Source organism: Cebus imitator, unplaced genomic scaffold (assembly GCF_001604975.1).
Source record: "Cebus imitator isolate Cc_AM_T3 unplaced genomic scaffold, Cebus_imitator-1.0 Scaffold0, whole genome shotgun sequence".
Classification (NCBI taxonomy): domain Eukaryota; kingdom Metazoa; phylum Chordata; class Mammalia; order Primates; family Cebidae; genus Cebus; species Cebus imitator.
The window spans coordinates 2,831,162-2,852,802 of record NW_016107315.1 but is presented as its reverse complement, the minus strand read 5'-3'; the positions used below and the strand labels follow the sequence as shown (position 1 = coordinate 2,852,802).

General features: G+C 42.2%; 1 protein-coding gene across 7 annotated transcripts in view; it reads left to right on the top strand.

Moving 5' to 3' along the window:
- DOCK3 (dedicator of cytokinesis 3) overlaps nucleotides 1–21,641 on the top strand; it is a 682,827-nt gene that overhangs the window by 578,085 nt on the left and 83,101 nt on the right. For 6 of the 7 annotated variants that reach the window (XM_017497238.2, XM_017497072.2, XM_017496999.2 and 3 more), the window contains 5 exons: nucleotides 7,005–7,175; nucleotides 11,887–12,079; nucleotides 15,609–15,736; nucleotides 18,122–18,268; nucleotides 20,652–20,750. In XM_017497238.2, coding sequence (XP_017352727.1) covers nucleotides 7,005–7,175; nucleotides 11,887–12,079; nucleotides 15,609–15,736; nucleotides 18,122–18,268; nucleotides 20,652–20,750 — 738 coding nt within the window. The remainder of the gene's footprint in view (nucleotides 1–7,004; nucleotides 7,176–11,886; nucleotides 12,080–15,608; nucleotides 15,737–18,121; nucleotides 18,269–20,651; nucleotides 20,751–21,641) is intronic. The other variant, XM_017497162.2, reaches the window with a different exon arrangement.

Sequence of the window (21,641 nt, the reverse complement as noted above, 5' to 3'; positions counted from 1 at the left end):
TAAATCCAGGAGCTGGTTTTTCGAAAAGATCAACAAAATAGACCACTAGCCAGATTAATAAGAAAAGAGAGAATAACCAAATTGATGCAATAAAAAACGATACAGGGGATATCACCACAGATTCCACAGAAATTCATACCATCATCAGAGATTATTACAAACAACTCTATGCACAAAAACTAGTAAACTTGGAAGAAATGGATAAATTCCTGGACACTTGCCTCCTCCCAGGCCTAAATCAGGAAGAAGCTGAAACCCTGAACAGACCCATAACAAGGTCTGACGTTGAGGCAGCAATTAAGAGCCTACTACCCAAAAAAAGCCCAGGTCCAGACGGGTTCACAGCCAAAATATACCAGACATACAAAGAGGAGCTGGTACCATGCCTTCTGAAACTATTCCAAATAATGCAAAAAGAGGAAATCCTTCCCAAATCATTTTATGAGACCAACATCATCCTGATACCAAAACCCAGCAGAGACTCAACAAGAAAAGAAAACCTCAGGCCAATATCCATGATGAACATAGATGCAAAAATCTTCAATAAAATACTGGCAAGCCGATTGCAACAGCACATCAAAAAGCTTATCCCCACGATCAAGTAGGATTCATCCCAGGGATGCAAGGCTGGTTCAACATATGCAAGTCCATAAACGTAATTCACCACATAAACAGAACCAAAGACGAAAACCACATGATTATCTCAATTGATGCCTTTGACAAAATTCAACAGCCCTTTATGCTAAAAACACTCAATAAACTAGGTATTGACAGAACGTATCTCAAAATAATAAAAGCTATTTATGTCAAACCAACAGCCAATATCATACTGAATGGGCAAAAACTGAATGCATTCCCTTTGAAATCTGGCACTAGACAAGGATGCCCTCTCTCACCACTCCTATTCAATAGAGTATTGGAAGTTCTAGCCAGAGCAATCAGGCAAGAAAAAGAAATAAAGGGTATTCAAATAGGAAAGGAGGAAGTCAAATAGTCTCTATTTTCAGACAACATGATGGTATATCTAGAAGACCCCATCGTCACAGCCCAAAGTCTCCTGAAGCTGATAAGCAACTTCAGCAAAGTCTCAGGATACAAAATTAACGTGCAAAAATCACAAGCATTCCTATACACCAATAACAGACTTAATGAAAGCCAAATCAAGAATGAACTGCCATTCACAATTGCTACAAAGAGAATAAAATACCTAGGAATACAACTAACAAGGAACGTAAAGGACCTCTTCAAGGAGAACTAGAAACCACTGCTCAAGGAAATAAGAGAGGACACAAACCGATGGAGAAACATTCCATGCTCATGGTTAGGAAGAATCAATATCATGAAAATGGCCATACTGCCCAAAGTAATTTACAGATTCAATGATATCCCCATCAAGCTACCAATGACCTTCTTCACAGAACTAGAAAAAAACACCTTAAACTTCATATGGAAACAAAAGAGAGCCCGCATAGCCAAGTCAATTCTAAGCAAAAAGAACAAAGCCGGAGGCATCACACTACCAGAATTCAAACTATACAACATGGCTACAGTAATCAAAACAGCATGGTACTGGTACCAAAACAGAGATATAGACCAATGGAACAGAACAGAGGCTTCGGAGGCAATACAACATATCTACAACCATCTGATCTTTGACAAACCTGACAAAAACAAGCAATGGGGAAAGGATTCCCTGTTTAATAAACGGTGTTGGGAAAACTGGCTAGCCATGTACAGAAAGCAGAAACTGAACCCCTTCCTGACACCTTACACTAAAATTAACCCCAGATGGATTAAAGACTTAAACATAAGACCTAACACCATAACAACCCTAGAAGAAAATCTAGGAAAAACCATTCAGGACATAGGCTTAGGTAAGGACTTCATGACCAAAACACCAAAAGCATTGGCAACAAAAGTCAAAATAGACAAATGGGATCTAATTAAACTCCACAGCTTCTGCACAGCAAAAGAAACAGTCATTAGAGTGAATCGGCAACCAACAGAATGGGAAAAAATTTTTGCAGTTTACCCATCCGACAAAGGGCTGATATCCGGAATTTATAAAGAACTAAAACAGATTTACAAGAAAAAAACAAGCCCATTCTAAAGTGGGCAAAGGATATGAAAAGATACTTTACAAAAGAAGACATGCATGAGGCCAACAAACATATGAAAAAATGCTCATCATCACTGGTCATTAGAGAAATGCAAATCAAAACTACATTGAGATACCATCTCACATCAGTTAGAATGGCGATCATTAAAAAATCTGGAGACAACAGATGCTGGAGAGGATGTGGAGAAATAGGAACACTTTTACACTGTTGGTGGGAGTGTAAATTAGTTCAACCATTGTGGAAGACAGTGTGGCGATTCCTCAAGGACCTAGAAATAGAAATTCCATTTGACCCAGCAATCCCATTACTGGGTATATATCCAAAGGATTATAAATCATTCTACTATAAGGACACGTGCACACGAATGTTCATTGCAGCACAGTTTACAATAGCAAAACCTGGAACCAACCCAAATGCCCATCGATGATAGACTGGACAGGGAAAATGTGGCACATATACACCATGGAATATTACGCAGCCATCAAAAACGATGAGTTCATGTCCTTTGTAGGGACATGGATGAACCTGGAAGCCATCATTCTCAGCAAACTGACACAGGAGCAGAAAATCAAACACCGCATGTTCTCACTCATAGGCGGGTATTGAACAACAAGAACACATGGACACAGGGAGGGGAGCACTACACACTGGGGTCTGTTGGGGGGAAATAGGGGAGGGACAGTGGGGGTGGGGAGTTGAGGGGATGGCATGGGGAGAAATGTCAGATATAGGTGAGGGGGAGGAAGGCAGCAAATCACACTGCCATGTGTGTACCTATGCAACAATCTTGCATGTTCTTCACATGTACCCCAAAACCTAAAATGCAATTTAAAAAAAATAAAAAGAAAAAGAAAAACAGCAACAACAACAAAACAACTTGATGAGTACCATGAAGGAAATAAGATCATGGAACAGACTGGCTGGAAAGGAGGGTTTATTTCAGATCAAGGGTTTGGGAAAGCTTCTCTAAGAAGGTGATCTCTAAGCTGAAGTCAGTATTAAGAGTTGGAGAATGAGCACTCCAGGGTGCAGAAACAGAATGTTTAAAAGCCTAAATGGGAAAGAGCTTGGGTTTTGTTTTGTTTTGTTTTTTTGTGACAGAATCTCACTTACTCTGCAACCCAGGCTAGAGTGCAGTGGCCTGATGTCTGCTCAGTGCAACCTCTGCCTCCTGGGTTCAAGTGAAATTGTCCTGCCTCAGCCTCCTGAGCAGCTGGGATTACAGGCATGTACCACCATGCAGCTAATTTTTGTATTTTTTTTTTGGAGATGGTTTTTCACCATTTTGGCCAGGCTGGTCTTGAACCCCTGACCTCAGGTGATCTGCTTGCTTTGGCCTCCCAAAGTGCTGGGATTACAGGCATGAGCCGCCAGGCATGGCCAAGAGCTTGAGTTTTTGTTTTTTGTTTGTTTGTTTGTTTGTTTGTTTGAGACAGAGTATCACTCTTGTTGCCCAGGCTGGAGTGCAGAGGCATGATCTCTGCTCACTGCAGCCCCTGCTTCCTGGATTCAAGTGATTCTCCTGTCTCAGCCTCCCAAGTACCTGGAATTACAGGTGTGTGCTACCATACCTGGCTAATTTTTTGTGTTTTTAATGGAGACAGGGTTTCACCATGTTGGCCAGGCTAGTCTCAAACTCCTGACCTCAGGTGATCCACCCACCTCCAACTCCCAAAGTGCTAGGTTTACAGGCGTGAGCCACCACACTAGCCCCAAGAGCTTGGGTTTTTAAGGAACCAAAAGGCAACTGATAGGACTAAAGTGGGAGCTTTCAAATGCTAGACTGGATGTAGAAGAAGATAATAAGGGTGAACTGAGCCTATTTCCAAAAGGTCTTGCTAAATCAGCTGAGTTGATGACAGGGCCATTTACGGAGGTACAGAATTCTGGGAAAGATAAGGTTTGGGTGAGGAGAAGGAAGAATTCCCTTTGGGGGAGCATTTTTCTGAGGTGTTTTCATATGTATTCTCACCATTTCAAACTTATTCTCTTAATACATCCAACACTAAGGTTTTATCAGGCCATTTCCCCTTCTTCGTCAGATTGCAATTTACAAGTCTCCTTCACCCAAATAGTAAGTTTCCATCTAATCCTGTTTTCCCCCTTCTTCATAGGATACATGTTCTTGGCCTGATACTTCTTATTCCAATATCAAAAACTATGGACCAGGAAACTTCTTTAATACCTTTGATTCACTATATCTTGCCACTCATAATCTTATTTCTTCCTTTCACCTTCAGAATCATAACCTTAAAAAAAAGTTCTATTAAAGAAGGTGAAAATAAAAAGTTCATTATTTCTTTCTTGGTTATATTATTTGTTCACAATGTGAGGGGCATGTCGGGGTTGTCATGATGGGTTTTAGGGTAGCTTGTCACAAGGCATTCCAGAACAACAGCACACCTTACAATGCTGAGCTGTATCAGTTCCTTAGCAATTAGCCACAAGGAGGAAAGAGAGGGCACGGTGGATCTTCTTGTTGATACAAACATGGTAATAACTTTTAGGATCTCTTCTTCTTACAGATTTATTAACTTAAGCAAAAATGGACAGGGCAGCTACTTCAGCCACAGTTAAGTGCTCCATTGTCTCTACACAGTATTAGGAGCACCTTTAAACCTTGAACAAATTCCACAGGCTCCACCCCTCACCTTCTACTCCACTCTTCTGCCCCACTCTCCTTCCCCAGTTGAATCTGTCAGAGGTGGCCAGCATCATCTGGTCCTGACCAAGATGGTGCTGATCCAAAAAAATCAAGAGGAGTGGGGAAGAGGGAAGTCAGGTACTGAGGGATGACTGGAAGTGGGCTTATTTTCCATGTCCTTATCTAGGTTTGCATGGAGACTTCTCTGATACCAGCCCTGTGCTCCTCTGCTAGTTTCTTCTTATATTATGTGGCCATTTAATAGAGGAACCAAGCTCTCATGCCCAAAAGGTGCAAGTCAGTTGGCTGTCTGGTTCTGCCTCCTAGAAACTGGTGGATGTTTCATGCCAATCATTGCATCTCTTGTGGTAGCTGTTTCAAACTTAAAAAACAAACAAAAAATACCTTTTTAAAATTAGAGTAGTATGGAGCACATAATTAGATTTGCCTACATCTCAGGTGTCCTAAGATTTCACTTTTCAAAAAAAAAATCTAGTTTATTTTCCTGTCTTTATTTCCAGTGCTCCACGTAATTGTTGATCCTTCCTGCATCTTCCTGGGCTTGGGCATATGACAATAATATGCTCAACAAGTTCATGTTCTAATTCTATGCATAATCCATTTTTCATAAATCTTTCCAGGTCTTAGCATACTTTTCATTTTCTATGTGACTTGACTGAGGAAGCCATCCTAGCTTTTTTAGGTTGCTCCAAGGAGATCTATTCTGTCCTTTACCTATAAGGATTCTAATCCCTACCTATAAGGATTCCAGGGTTTCAGTCCTGACCCTGTCCCTCTTTTGTCCTCTGCTGAGCCCAGCAAGCCATCTTAATCATACAAAACCAAAATACCTAAAGGGGAAGGTCAGACCTGTTACCCAGCCGTTTGGTTTGGGAAATGCAAATATTTATTTTCTTTGTTCTGATAGAAAATACCTCCTACTTCAGTGACTTAAAACTGGCATAACCTGTTAACTGAAGCTGGCTCAGAAGTGTATACTTTCTGCTTCATGGACCTGAAGACACTTGCAGGCCAGACTCTTCCCCTGCTCTAGGATGTCACCACAGTATAGACATACTAGAGCAGGGCAGAGTCCGGCCTGCAAGTGTCTGGGTTTAGAAATTAACAGATCTTTCAAGTTCTTTATAGAATAGGCATTAAAAAGCTACTAGAACAGAGGGTGTAGCATTTATGGAAATGAGGCTGCACAGTAATTTCTTCTACAGAATCTTCTGGTATAAGCCCTGGAAGATACATTATTCTAAACTGGCATTCCCCAGTGCCACCTGAATTTTGTATGTGCCCCAAACTACTAAGTTCTTCTGCTTTTCCAAACCTTCTAACAGATGGATAGATCATGAAAGGTAGTTTGGGAATTGTTTTCTGTTTTATATTTCAAGTACCTAACTTCTGTCTGTTTCATCCTTGCATGAGTTTCTCTCCATTATCTCTGCCTTTTCAGTGTGTGGGAAATTTGTGGCATTTCTTTGATTAGAAAACATAGTCTTGGGTCTTGAATTTGTTCTCTTAAAAGAGAATTACTCTGTAAGCATGGGCCAAGCAGCAGGAACTCCTCAGAATCGGATTCTACTCCCAGACTTTTGCAGAAGCTTCATCTTGTACTATTTATGAACTGTCTATGGCAGATGTCTTGGTGAGAAGAGGGTAGATAGTGGGTATATCAGGCCTGTCAGCTGCTGTGCAGCCTGCGACAAGTTTTCTTCAGATTTCTGTGATCCCTGGTGAAAAAGGAGGAACTGTGTCAAACCCCAGCTATTTCTTAAAGATGCAGGAGACTCTTAAGGCTAAGGACTCCTGAGTCCTTTTTAGGACACTTGCTTCTTGCAATAAACCTGATTATTTCTTACATCCTTGTCTTTTGATCCCTTTATTTCCAAACCTGAAAAAAAAAATACAGATAAACATTTTTTTTTTAATTCTGAAAGTTCTTGAATTCAACTATTTCTAAAACAGTCTGTGGATCCTTAATTCCAGAATCTCAGAAAACAGTTGTGAAATTATTTGATGATTCTTTCAATAAGAAGATAGCTACTGCTTGGTGACAATTTAGATATTTGGGAAAAAGTTTTTAAAAATAAAGTGCCTATCTCCATAGTTAGAATTGCCCATCACCTGATTTTATTGTAGAAACTACTGTTACTTTGCCCTGTGTTTTCTGTTATGTGAGTTCCTAGGCATCTTCAACACCTCTCCATCCCTTTTTCTCATGCACTTTCCAGGCCTTGGAGTACCTTTTCAAGTTCATTGTACAGTCACGAATCCTGTACTCACGAGCTACTTGTGGAATGGAAGAGGAACAATTCAGATCCAGTATCCAAGAACTTTTCCAGTCCATCCGGTTTGTGCTAAGTCTGGACAGCAGAAACTCAGAAACACTCCTTTTTACTCAGGTTCGTATGTTTCAGGGAAGCTTTGTTCCTGGGTTCCTCTTTCTTAGCGGTAATTTCTTTGTCCTCTGGTTTTCAGCATTGAAGAAGCCTTGCCAGGATCATGTGTATTGGGTAAGGGGTGATTTACAAGGAAATACCTGATACAACAAAATGCTACTTTTACTGCAAAGCTGGCTGTGCCACAGCTGCCAGATGTAAAACAGCTCAGTGGCTTTATGTTGGAGAAGCAGCACCAATTTGTTCTTGTGAACAGCCTTTAAACCAAATTTATTTAGCTACCACTACTTAGTTTTTTATGAACATCTTATTCACTGGAGATATTCAGAATATATAGGGAATTTTATTTCCTGATTAATCATTGTATTAAAGAAAATTGGCCAGGTGCAGTGGCTCACTCCTATAATCCTAGCATTTTGGGAGGCCAAGGCAGGCAGATTGCTTGAGCTCAGGAGTTCAAGACCAGACCAGGCAACATGGTGAAACCCCATCTCTACTAAAAATACAAAAACTTAGCTGGGCATGGTAGCGTGCACCTGTAGTCCCAGCTACTAGGGAGGTTGAGGCAGGAGAATTTCCTGAACCCAGGAGGCAGAGGTTACTGTGAGCCAAGATCACACCAGTGCACTCCAGGCTGGGCAACAGAGCGAGACTCCATCTCAAACAAAAAAAAAGAAAATTTAGATTAGTATTTGTCCATTCCAGAAGCTGAGTGAAATAATTTGAAAAACAGTAGGAATAACTAGGAAACTTTGGCTAAGAATTAAAATTAGATTAGGATTGGAGGGCTGATAAGATGGCAGAACAGGAACAGCTCCAGTCAGCAGCTCCCAGCGAGATCAACACAGAAGGCGGGTGATTTCTGCATTTCCAACTGAGTACCTGGCCCATCTCATTGGGACTGGCTAGACAGTGGGTGCAGCCCACGGAGGATGAGCCAAAGCAGGGTGGGGTGTCGCCTCACCCAGGAAGCACAAGGGGTTGGGGATCTCCCTCCCCAAGCCAAGGGAAGCCATGAGGGATTGTGCCATGACGAACAGTGCATTCAGGCCCAGATACTATGCTTTTCCCACAGTCTTTGCAACCCACAAACCAGGAGATTCCCTCAGGTGCCTACACCACCAGGGCCCTGGGTTTCAAGCACAAAACGGGGCAACCATTTGGGCAAACAGCAAGCTAGCTGCAGGAGTTTTTTTTCATATCCCAGTGGAGCCTGGAATGCCAGTGAGACAACCATTCACTCCCCTGGAAAGGGGGCTGAAGACAGGGAGCCAAGTGGTCTAGCTCAGCGGATTCCACTTTCATGGAGCCCAACAAGCTAAGATCCACTGGCTTGAAATTCTTACTGCCAGCACACCAGTCTGAAGTCAACGTGGGACGCTTGAGCTTCATGGGGGGAGGGGCATCCACCATTACTGAGGTTTGAGTAGGTGGTTTTCCCTGCTCACAGTATAAACAAAGCCATCAGGAGGGTAGGACTGCAGGGCTGCAAAGCCGCTGTAACCAGACTGCCTCTCTAGATTCCTCCTCTCCAAGCAGGCCATCTCTGAAAGAAAGGCAACAGCCCCAGTCAAGAGCTTATAGCTAAAACTCCCGTCACCCTGGGAAAGAGCACCTGGAAGAAGGGGCCGCTGTGGGCACAGCTTCAGCAGACTTAAATGTTCCTGCCTGCCAACTCTCTAGCAGCAGATCTCCCAGCACAGCGCTCAAGCTCTGCTAAGGAACAGACTGCCTCCTCAAGTGGGTCCCTGACCCCTATACCTCCTTACTGAGAGACACCTCCCAGCAGGGGTTGACAGACACCTCATACAGGAGAGCTCTGGCTGGCATCTGGCGGGTGCCCCTCCAGGATGAAGCTTCCAGAGGAAGGAACAGGCAGCAATCTTTGCTGTTCTTCAACCCCTGCTGGTGATTCCCAGGCAAGCAGGGTCTGGAGTGGACCTCCAGCAAACCGCAGCAGACCTACAGCAGAGGGGCCTGACTATTAGAAGGAAAACTAACAAACAGAAAGGAATAGCATCAACATCAACAAAAAGGACATCCACACAGAAACCCCATCCAAAGGTCACCAACCTTTTGCCACTAACATCAAAGACATCAAAGTCCAAAAATAGATAATTCCATGAAAATGAGGAAAAACCATTGCAAAAAGACTGAAAATTCCAAAAATCAGAACGCCTCTTCTCCTCCAAAGGACCACAACTCTTTGCCAGCAAGGGAACAAAACTGGACAGAGAATGAGTTTGATGAATTGACAGAAGTAGGCTACAGTGAGCTGTGATTGCACCACTGCACTTCAGCCTGGGCAACAGAGTGAGACCCTGTCTCAAAAACAAACAAAACTGCCTGGGCCAGCTAATCCATTACCTTTCCACCCAGCCTTACCCTAGAACAAATCAAGAATTTATTTTCCCAGTCAAAAGGGAGGCATTTTATCTTACAAAATGAATGTCAGAATTTTTATCTAATGGATTATAGTTCTTCAACTTTTTGAAGCTAAATATTATGCCAAAACCTGTCAGCAAAGATCAGACAGCCTCTCTCATGCTCAGTCATTCAGGCACTGCCAAGTATATTGTTAACCCAAGTGTATGTTTAAACTCTGTCTTATTTAAGTTTAAAATAGTCTACTTTTTGTTTTCCACTTGCCTCTGTGTTGCCTTTTGATACCAGTTGCCTGTAGGTTTCTCAGCCCAGAGGACAGATGATCAATTGGGAGTACCTCAAGGCTTCCTTGATTCTATAAGGGACTCTATAAGCAAGTACCTCAAGGCTTCCAGGTGCCTCTGTAAGGAAGACTCCTTCTGTAATCTCCCCTCCTAAGTACCTTAAGCTGTTCATCTTCCTCTTCCATTCCCTTCCTACAGCCAAAATATGGAGAGATTAGAGGTAGCTAGCAAAGCAATGCAGATATGCTTTCTGGAAACTTGGTAACACAGTAACGTTCTGTACTGAATGACACACTCTTACCATATCAAGATAAATAGCTTACATCTGGCCTCAGCTAAGACCTGTGTGACGATCAGACCTTCTTTGGTGCAAGGCTCATGTTTCCTGAGTTTCACAACTCTCAATATATATATTATTCAGTTAGACTTTATGTCTTTGATTATGACCACTAGAAGACATCAGGGTGTGAGAGTCCTCTGTCCTGGTTATCTTTAGGTACAGGAAATTTTACCACTTAAGAGAGCAAATGAATTAGTGTTTGTTATTCATTATAAAGCACCTACTTCACCACTCCTTTGTCTTTTATATCTAAGCTGCTAACGGTATGTTTTGTTCTGGTTTCAATTACTCCAAAACAATCTTTTTTATATTCCAGGGAGTTATAAATCCCTGATAGAATTCAGATAGATAGATGGATGGATGGATGGACAGATAGACAGATAGAATTCATATAAGTTCTGCACTTGGGCCTGGCCTGAACAAAGATCACAGCACAAGCCTGTTTCCCATTGCATAAATTTTCACTCACTCTAAGCCAGTGTCTTTTGTCTGATGGAGCATCAAGAAAACAGCCTTTCCTCCCCCAACCTGCCATTTGGGAAGGGTACGTTCTCATCTTTTTGTCTCAAGATAGCACTTCATTTCTCTTTGTAAATCTTGAGTTAATGGCATAAGGGAAGTGAGAAGTGAAAAAAGTCCTCATGCTGCTTCCACTTAGGCAAGAGAAAATAATGAGAACCAGCATGTATCAAAGGCCTACTGTGTTCCAGGAACTCTACTGGAAACTTTATGTAAAGCAATTGAATTTTCCCTCATACCAGAATCAAGAAATAAGTAATAGCATCATCCCCGTTTTATAGATATGGAAACAGAATTAGGCAGTAACTTGCCAAAGTTTATGTTGCAGGTAAGCGTTAAAGCTTGGGTTTGAACTTGTATCTAATTCCAAAACCCATTCTCTTTCTCCTACAGTGCTCTGCATACCATTATCAAATTGTTGTCAAGACACTACCTTATGGTCCTGCCAGAGCTTACATCCTGGAAGAAAAGCCTAACACACACACTCCCACTGCCCTTGCTTGGGCATCTAGGTTGCTGAACTCTAAGCCCACATCAACAGTCCTCAAGAGTATATGGCTAACTAAATACACACATTTCCCATCCTCTTAAATTTACTCTTGAGACTACTATACATTATTTATGAAGAAAATATTTATGAAGTCTTCAGATTTCATGGTTGCAAATTAGCATCTCTGTTCTGGGGAAATGGTACAGCTCTCAGAACTGGGTCACTGGCTGCAGGGCTGTGAGCAAATTTCAGCTGGTGCTGCTGGAAGGAACTCAGCTCTCTCTACCATACTTTCTTGAGTATGGAACCAAAATTGGAAAGTCAAGAACTTGATCATAGAGACAAACAAAAAATATGAATCCATTTTATGAATGAAAACAGTTGTGGATCCTAAGCCATGTTGAGCAAATTTCTCTTGATACCCCCTTCTCTTGTCAGAAAATGCCAAATGCAAGTTACGAAAGCTTCAAATTCCCTGGACCCCAGTAAATTATCTTATTTTGGTTTCCTTTTTGGTTCTTCTTGCTCCATGCCTGAGTCCGCAGTCAATGGCCAGGGAGGAGCCCACCCAAGGCAGAGATGCTACAATGCCCTTTCAGCCTCTCACCACCTTGTGTTATTGAGCATGAAAGATAGACACACACTCTGACACACACCCTAACTCTGTGCTAACCACAGCTTCATTTGCTTCTGCAGGCAGCACTCCTCAATTCTTTCCCAACCATCTTTGACGAGCTGCTTCAAATGTTCACCGTGCAAGAGGTAGCAGAGTTTGTGAGAGGGACACTGGGGAGTATGCCCAGCACTGTGCACATTGGGCAATCAATGGACGTGGTCAAACTTCAGTCCATTGCCAGGACAGTGGACAGCCGCCTGTTTTCTTTCTCAGGTAAATCAAGTTGGGATGAGAGTCAGACTCACCTTTCCTTCCTTCCAGGGGTGGTAGCCAGGTGGTAATCAGAAGATCAGTTTCCTCAACCTTTGTGCAAGAAACCAGTGACCGTTAAGATGCAGAATTTTTGGTAAACTATAATAGAGAAGACCTACACCTACTGCCTTACAGTTTATTCCTAGGAATCTACACATGGAGGCATGTCTCTGGGATGGTGTCAGTCCATTCAGGCTACTGTAACAAAATGCCATGGACTGGGTGGCATGTAAACAACAAACTTCCTCACAGTTCTGGAGGTTGGGAAGTCTAAGATCAAAGCACCAGCAGATTCAGTGTCTGGCGAGGCCCACTTCCTGGTTCATAGACAGCTATCTTCTGTGTTCTTACATGGCAGAAGGGACAAGGCAGCTCTCTGGGGTCTCTTTTTTAAAAGGGCACTAATCCCATTGATGAGGGCCCTGGCTCCAGGCTCACAGCTTCCAAGAACAGAGGAAAACCCTCAGGAAAGGAAGGAGAAGAAAAGAGAAGGGACTATCTCAAGGGGATAAAGATAAGCCAAGAAAATAAAAGAGGCCCTGAAAGGGGGCCCTGAGGACCCTATGCTTTCTTGTTTCTTTGCCATACCACTCGATTCCTTTTCCAGTCTTTGGAGAACCAACTAAGGATTAGAGAGAGAAATGGACAGGGAGCTCTTTATTCTCTCCACGGGGTCAGAACAATCTAATATATTAGCAGCCTAGTCTGCCTTTCACGAAGAACTTCTGGTTTCATTCCTGAAGCCACATCATATGCGATCAAGTTCTGCCTTGAAGGGACAACCAGATACTCAATGGCCATATATTAATGATCAATATGAGCCTGATCCTTTCTGTATAATATCAGTGTGCTAGCATAAACTTCCGGGGCACACACATAAATCTGAAACACCAGCAAAACAACTATTAGAATTTTTATAATTATAATTTTTGATGGTTAATTTTTTTAGGTTTGACTTTTAAAGTATAAGGACAAAAATTTCTCAGCCCAGTGCTACACACATTTGTAATACTAAATAGATGTTCCCTTTGACTTAGCCGTGCCAATGTATAGTATTGCTAATAGTAAAGCTGCCACTAAGAAAGTAATCTTTTCCACCAGGAACTGTTTATGCTGGTAAATAGATCTCTCTTCTCCAGCTCCTGCACTGAAGATTTTATTAATGGTTTGAGCACACTGTCACTGAGGCCACTGGACACACTCGAGCTTTCTGCACTGCTTAAAGAAAGTGCTTTCAAAATATGTGGGAAGGGGAGTTACAGATTGCTTTCACTGACATACTTTATTTCTAATATTTCTGCATGTACTTGCTGTTTCACACGAACACTTCAGAAAAATTTTCTTAATATTTATGTGGCATTGGACTACGTATTTGGATTTAAGATGACAAACGCCACCAAAATTTCATTTGCATCTCACTTTCATTGAATGCCTGAATTGCAGCATCTTCTCCGAAGCAAAAGGTTCTTTACCAGTGATGTCCTTTGACCAGCACTAATATTCTCAAAGTATGAGTTTGGTCTCTTCTTCATCAGGTTCTAGTAACAAACTACTGTTTCTTCTGTAAGGAGCTATTCGTTTTTACAAATACTAAGTATGTTGGTATTTTCGTCTATACAGTGCAGTATCAACGTTTTGTATCCAAGCAGCCTTTTAAATCTAGACTAGCTAGTATTCCATTCTGTTGGAACATATTCTAAGTATTTGACAAGGTAGTGCCCAAATCTCTTATATGTCATGTAATTTGTCTTTGACTGAAAAAGATTTCCTGTCTGAATTTCAAGTGGAAATCTTAACTAAGGACAGATATGAATGATCAATCCCAAATGCCATGGCTTGTTTGTGACTATATCATGCTGGCCCCATATGATGGGACCTGCAGAGTACACAATCACTGACCACATAGGAGTACAGGGTGCCAGAAATGCATTCACACTTGTATTTCACTTTGTCTCCTAACCACCTTTGTGAAGCACATGTATTATAGAAGAGGCCCTTAAATCTCATTCTACAGATGAGGAAAATAAAGCTCATGAGAGGAGTCAACTTGCCTGAGGTCTCAGATTGAGTTAAAAAGGGAGCTTGATGTAGGACTCAGCCTTCCTGAATTTAGGATTCTAAATATAGTCACCTCTTGATGAAAGTGCTATTCCGGTAACACTGGGAGAAAAGAAAAGGAAATCATTTGAAGTGTACAGTAGGATTGGTGGTAAATGTTGGCTAATTATCAAAGTTTTATGACAAGACAAAGGTCATGCTTCAATTCTGTTCATTGCTGTGTACCACTGAGCAGCAATTTAACAAGCCTGTCGGGGAGAGGGAACAGGCCTGATGACTATGGCAAGGTAAATACTCACAGGGGTGGAAGTGTCAGACTACCTACCTCGCCAGGGCATGAAGAGGGACAATCTATAATCCATTTCAAGTCTGCAAGTTCAGTCAGTGTAGTTCATACGAAGTATACCATTTAAATGGAATTGTCACTGTAAACTGTGCTTTTAATTTGGAATCTAATCATTAGAGAGATTTCATCTGGGACCAGGTATGGTGACTCAAACCTGTAATCTTAGCATTTGGAGAGGCCAAGGAGAAAGAATTGCTTGAGCCCAGGAGTTTAAGACTAGCTGGGCAGCATAGTGAGACCTCATCTCTACAAAAAATTAAAAACTTATCTGAGTGTGGTAGCATACACCTGTGATCTTATCTGCATGGGAGGCTGAGGTAGGAGGATTGCTTTAGCAATCCTAGAAGGTTTAAGCTGCAGGGAGCCATGATTATGCCACTCCACTCTAGCCTGAGAGAGACCCTGTTACCAAAAAAAAGAGACTTCATTTGGAAGCAGACTCCTAACATTCATCCTGCATGAAATGCCATGGATGCTTTGTCTTGAAAACAAAGGAAAGAAAGATGGAAGAATAATGTCATGTGATGGCTTGTATACTCCAGGCAGTGGGCTTTTAGGCCCTTGTAAGGAAAGGAGATTACCTTCACTTTTTTTTTTTTTTTTTTTTTTTTTTTTTTTTTTTTTTTTTTTTTTTTTTTTTTTTTTTTTTTTTTTTTTTTTTTTTCTTTTTTGAGATGGAGTCTCACTCAGTTGCCAGGCTGGAGTGCTGCGGTGCAATCTCAGCTCACTGTAACCTCTGCCTCCCAGGTTCAAATAGATTCTCCTGCCTCAGCCTCCCGAGCAGCTGGGACTACAGGCACGTACCACCATACCCAGCTAATTTTTGTATTTTTAGTAGACACAGGGTTTCACCATGTTGGCCAGGATAGTCTCGATCTCTTGACCTTGTGATTCACCCACCTTGACCTCCTAGAGTGCTGGGATTTCAGGTGTGAGCCACCACGCCCAGCTGGAGATTACTTTCACTTTTGCTCTAGTCTCAACCCCCCTTGCTTTGAGAATAACTAAGTCCCGCAATGCCACTGGCTTCCCACAGTAGCTAGTTCTCCTCTAAAGGCTTCTTCACCTTTGTGTTTTCTCTCCCAGAATCCCGCCGCATCCTGCTTCCTGTGGTTCTCCATCATATCCACCTTCACCTGAGGCAGCAGAAAGAGCTGCTTATTTGCTCAGGGATTCTCGGCAGCATCTTCTCCATCGTCAAGACCAGCTCTCTGGTAGTGGCCCCACACCCACTCCACCCTGCTCAGCTCTTCCCTTGTCTTGTGTTACTTTGCTAATATGGCTTGTACACTTTTCAGATGGCTTTGTACACTTTTCAGTCATAGATGCTTTCATCAGTGACAGGAAGGTGCCCAAGTGAATGGAAGCCTCTGTGTTGCCACCAGGTTTCTCAATACAACACATTCTTGCTATTTTTAAAGGTTGCAACACCATAAATCTACCCAGAAATATAGTTATCTATAGTACCACAAAGCCCAATTCTGTATCATGCTGTTTCCATCAAAAGGTTTTAATTTTGGATTCTTGGGAGTTTTCTGAGAATATTCAGGCATGAGCACAGGGAGGCAGACCCAGACTTGAGAGGTAGCTTGCTTATTCAGGCTCTTCTGACAGCTTGATCCCACCCATATGGCATTCCTATACTGTGCCAGATGAGGTCAGGGTATATGAGAGGTTAATGTTGCCCATCAGAGCTCTGAGCCTCAGAGGATGGTAGAATTGTGCTTTAGGGATCAGGTTTCAACTGATACTGCTTTTACCCATTTTCTTTACTCTTTATATTTTCTTTTTAAAAGAGATCAGTGGTAGGAGGGGATGAATTGAGGTAGGGAAAGAGAGAAGGAAAGACATGAATCAGGCACGGGTGAGGGTAGGAATTTATTTTAGTAATGCTTATTTCATGTACTTTTGATAATAGCAGAAAGGCATATTACAGAAAATTTGGAAGCTATAGGAAAGTGTAAGGAAAGAAATGTAGAACAAAAATGGATTTTTAAATTATACCATTTTATTAAGCTGCTAGAGAATAGAATTTCACATGCATTTAAAATGAAGGGCAGTGGTCAGGTGATAAGAATATATAAGGATAGGCTCTCCACATGCAGTGGGAGAGGACCTAAAAAAAAGAATATTTTTTGTTTGAGCAGGGACAGGGAGTCAACAGGATACTCTAATGTTCAGACTTAAAGTACCATCTGGTGACAGGGGTCTAACTTGGCAGAGAGTGACTGTGATGGTGATAATGGCGCTAACATTTGCTCTTGGCTCCAGGTAAGAATTAGCAGCCCTTCTTCCCACCAGGCCTCAGAGAAGCCACACCAGGCACATAAGATCTACTTGTAGCCCAAGGTCATATTTGAGGGGGTAGGCAGCTTATTGCTAAAGGAAGGAGAGAAATTGAAGCAAAAAAAGAAAGAGGAATGGAATAGGAGTGGGAACCAGTAAAAACCTGGAAGTGATGGTTTGGTTGTGTTTGTGGGGCTAGAATGAGTGTTATTAATTGCTTGTAACTACTCAAAGATACATCACTGGTAAGTGTTATGATCAGTTTGACAGATAGGAAAGATGACATTGGTCCCAAGAGCTGCTCAAATTCTTCATGTGGAATGGGGCAGAGTATAATTGTATTTGATGGAAGGGTAAAGGGAATATGAAATTTAAGCTCAATGAGAGCAGAGATGTTATCTCTCTTGTTCACCTCTATATATTCGGGTTCTCAAACAGTGACTGGCACATGGTAAATGTTTAGTGAATGACAAACTGATGGATGGGTAAAGGATAGACATTAGAACCAGTGATAGTGTAAAGATCTTAGACAAGGGGCAACGGGAATCTCTTTGTGAGATAATTAAAATCATGCTACAGAATTTTAGATGAATGTGAGAGGTCTATAATAGGATGACAGGCTCTTCCGAAATTATGAAGTTGCCCTTAGTGAGAACACATGCTCCATTGTTTTTGTGAGATAGCCGGAGAAAGATGCACTGATGCTGGAGTCCTTCAAATAGACCCCATAACAGAAGCAAGAGAGCTGCTAGAAATGGGCCCAGGCATATCCAGGCAGCAGTCAGGGCTGGCAAAAATTGAAGGCACCCAAGAAGAAAACCCTGAGGAGAAAACAGGGCACTTAAAAAGATGAGCTACTTCTATGTGCATTAGTGCTGTGTACTAGTGAAGGTGCCACTGCCACACCTTGTTGTGTGAATTTGTCACCATTTCTCAAACTTTATCATTTCTGAAACTGTCAGAAGAGTTGTGCTTTCTCCTGACAAGTCTAGGGAAATCAAAGAAAACATTTAACTCAGGATCTTTGCTTCTGCCTTGTATATCAAAATTAATGTATCTGCTTGAGATTCAAAGTTTCAGGTGGTGAGTTAGGGTAAGGTCCCAGCTACCATGCCTGGGCAGCCGTGGCAGTTGTGCCTCACCTCCTCTGAAAGCCATTGTCCTGGGTTCCTTGACACTGCATGTTGGTGAGACTAAGCTTAGTGTTGGGAATCCAAAAGACTACTGCTGCCATGGCTGACCTAGTAAGTGCTGCCAGCTATACATCAGCCTGGCCTGGTGCTAATGGTGTGCTCTCTTGCTGCTCGCTCCAGGAGGCAGATGTCATGGAGGAAGTAGAGATGATGGTGGAGAGCCTCCTGGACGTGCTCTTGCAGACTCTGCTCACCATCATGAGCAAATCGCACGCTCAGGAGGCGGTAAGAGGGCAGCGGTGCCCGCAGTGCACAGCCGAGATCACTGTTAGTAACTAACATCCAGGTTTTCTTGCCCTCTTTTCTAACCTGGGGCTTCTCCACAGCACTCCCCCTCCATCTTACCATCCCACCACCTTCATCTCAGCCTCCCCTCCTGCATGGTTGTCAGCATGCTCCCCTTTTCCCGTCTTGAATCTGACTCTCCTCTCCACTCTGAAAGCTCTAGGTTCACATTCCCAGGAGTCTTCCTTAGGGCAGATCCAGGGAATGTTTCTTGTCCTATTTTCCTCCATACTTTGAGCCCAGTCATTCTCTATATTGTGGTATGAAGCAGGGATGTATGAAAGAGGTAGTAAGAGGTTGAGGGTGAAAAACAAACTATTTCTTCTAGGAACCCCTGATACAGGTTCTCCTAAATAATGTACAGGACAGAATAATTTTCTTAGAATTGGCTTCTATCTACAAATTAGCTGTTTTTGTCCATTGTGCTTGTATCTAAATTTTTAGCATTTGGGAAAGTGTGATGAGGTAAATTTCACTGGCATTACTGAATAATGATTTTTCTGTGATCTAATTAGAAGAAAAACAAACTGGAAAGGCTTCTCAGGAGGGTTAGAGAGACAATGCCTTGGACCCCTCATGCCCCCACCCCCCAGTTCCTATACCCAGAGTAGACATCACAGCCCTGAGGTGGGGACATGATAAACAGTTTTCATGGAACCTTTCCATTGGCAGATGGGAGATTACAGTTATCTCTCTGAAGAAAACCCTCTGTGGGAGCAAGCCAAGCTACAGCATGCTAGGGAAAGCAGGGAGCACTCAGGGAGCAGGCCTATGTGTTCTGGAGCACTCGGCTTCGAAAGAGTGCCCCTTTAGGAGCCTCTGTTGAAGGCACTCTCACTGTAAGTAGAAAACGTCTGGGTCGCTCTGCCTATGGAGTAGCCATTCTTTATTCCTTTCCTTTAAATATATATATATATATTTACCAGGAAATCCCTGGCATTTCCTGGTAACCCAGCCTTCTAACCAACATTTACACAGTGCTTGCTGTTTGCCAGACCCTGCTTTAAGCACTTGTCCAATATTAGCTCATTTGGCAGTACTAAGGAAGTGATTAATTTTAAATAGATTATAATGAGGATGATGATAACTGTAACTTATTCAGTACCTTTTTACATAATGGACTGTGTTCTTAAATGCTTTATGTACATCAACCCATCTGACCCTCATGACAAATTAACTATAGCTTATTATGCCCATTTTTCAGATAAAAATGAGATGCATGTACATATATATTTTATATATGTGTATTTTTAATAATTTCAGTGTGGGCACAGTGGCTCATACCTGTAATCCCAACATTTTGGGAGGCCAAGGCTGGCAGAGCACCTGAGGTCAGGAGTTTGAGACCAGCCTGGCCAACATGGCAAAACCCCCTCTCTACTAAAAATACACAAAAAAATTAGCCAGGTGTGGTGGTGGGTGCCTATAATCCCAGCTACTCGGGAGGCTGAGACAGGAGAATTGCTTACACCTAGGAGGCATAGGTTGCAGTGCATTGAGATCATGCCATTGTACTCTAGACTGGGCAACAATAATTTCAGATAACCTAGAAAGGGTTTCAGAGACTAAAAACTGTTATCACTTTCTCATGGTTTATAAACATTTGAAAATTGCCCAAGTAAAGTAAATGTTCTCCCTCCTTTTTAAGGAGGCAACTAAGAGGAGGCCATGCTTGTCTGCCTCATGCCAAAAGTTGCTGTAAGATGGTTTTTGAAGTCCTTAAAGCAGGATTTTATACCATGAATCCCAGTTGAAACTTGAAGACATGTAAAACATTGATACTTGTCCTTTAATTTCTACTTGTCTTAAAGCCCATAGCTTGTCCCCTCAAAAAGGTCAGTTTTAACTCCTCTGACTTTCAGACAGGCATATTGATCTGCTGTGTTTTGTTTGCCTGGTCCAATAACCCTGTGCAAATTCTAGGAAGTTCCAAAGAAATCCTTGTAGAAGGGCTGCTCTAGCCCAGCAGGATGGGCAGAGTACAAATTCTATCCAGAGAAGGTCAAGCCCTCCCCTGTTCCAAGTATCCTCTATAGACTTCTGTACAGTGCCTTCGCAACAAAGGAATATTTAGCCAAAACTTACCTGGGAAAAAAAAGGGATAATATTTGTCTCACTTTGCTGTACTACTTCATTATACTTCAGGGTTTTTCAATAGCCCCATGCTGCAGAGGCCTTATTCCCCACAATCCCTCCAGGCTTTCCTCAGCAGAAAAGAAAGCTTTTGAAGGCCCGACTTGTCATCTTTCTTCCGTGGTCATTGGGGCCATCTCAGACCCACCCTTCTCTCCTTGCCCTCTGTGGATTGGGGGAACACAGCCCTTGCAATTGACCATGCTAAGTGTTTTTTTGGGTTGGTTCCTAGGGTGAGTATGTGTCCTGCCTTCTCTCACTGCTCCGCCAGATGTGTGACACGCATTTCCAGCACCTCCTGGACAACTTCCAGAGCAAAGATGAACTCAAGGTAGGCAGTAGAACACCTTTCATCTGGGAGAGTAAGTATGCAGCCAACACTCCCCAGGAGCTTTTTCCCTGTCAGGGAGGTGAGTGCAAGTGACTACTAATGTAGGATTCACCAGTCCTACTTTACAGCTGAGTATTGGCGTCCATAAGCTGAAAGCCAGCAGTGTCCCCACTTAGCTGGACCCTGGTAACAGACAAGTTTTCCTTGACTATTAGCTACCCTGTGATCATGTGCCTCTATTAGAGGCTACTCTGACCCACACTGGTTGTCAGAAAACCAGGACTCCTTCCTTTCTTAGGAACTTGGCAGTTACCTTTATATTTTCTACCTGCAAATTAGGATTTGCTGTTTTAATGCCTTTAATAATAATTATGATGACAACTTTTCATGTAAATATATTTGTGGAAGAGACCTTTAGAAAGCAAGGGTGTGCACTGCCCATTTGCTGCCAAACTCTGGGTCTGGAGCACTGAGGGGCTTATTTTTATCACAGATTGCTATACATAATTTTAAAAGCCAAAGCATACTACTAAATTTATAATATAAAACACCTGTAGTCCTAGCTAGTCTCGAGGCTAAAGTGAGAGGATCAGTTGAGCCCAGGAATAATTTTTGTTTTAAATACAATGTTTTTTCTGACTCAGCCTGACTCAGGTCCAGTCCCTACTCCGCAAAGGCTGCCATTTTCAATTTATTTGCAATTCTTCAGGAAGCTGCTTCTACTATTTTTTAGCTATTGTTAGTTATTATCTATTTTCCTCTTTCTATGGAAAATGAAGATGATTCTCCAGAATCATTCCTTCTATTCTCACAATGTTATTTTCAAATATTTTTGTTTACATTTGTTATCTTTTCTTTATTACAACTAAATAAGCACTGTGGTGAGACAAG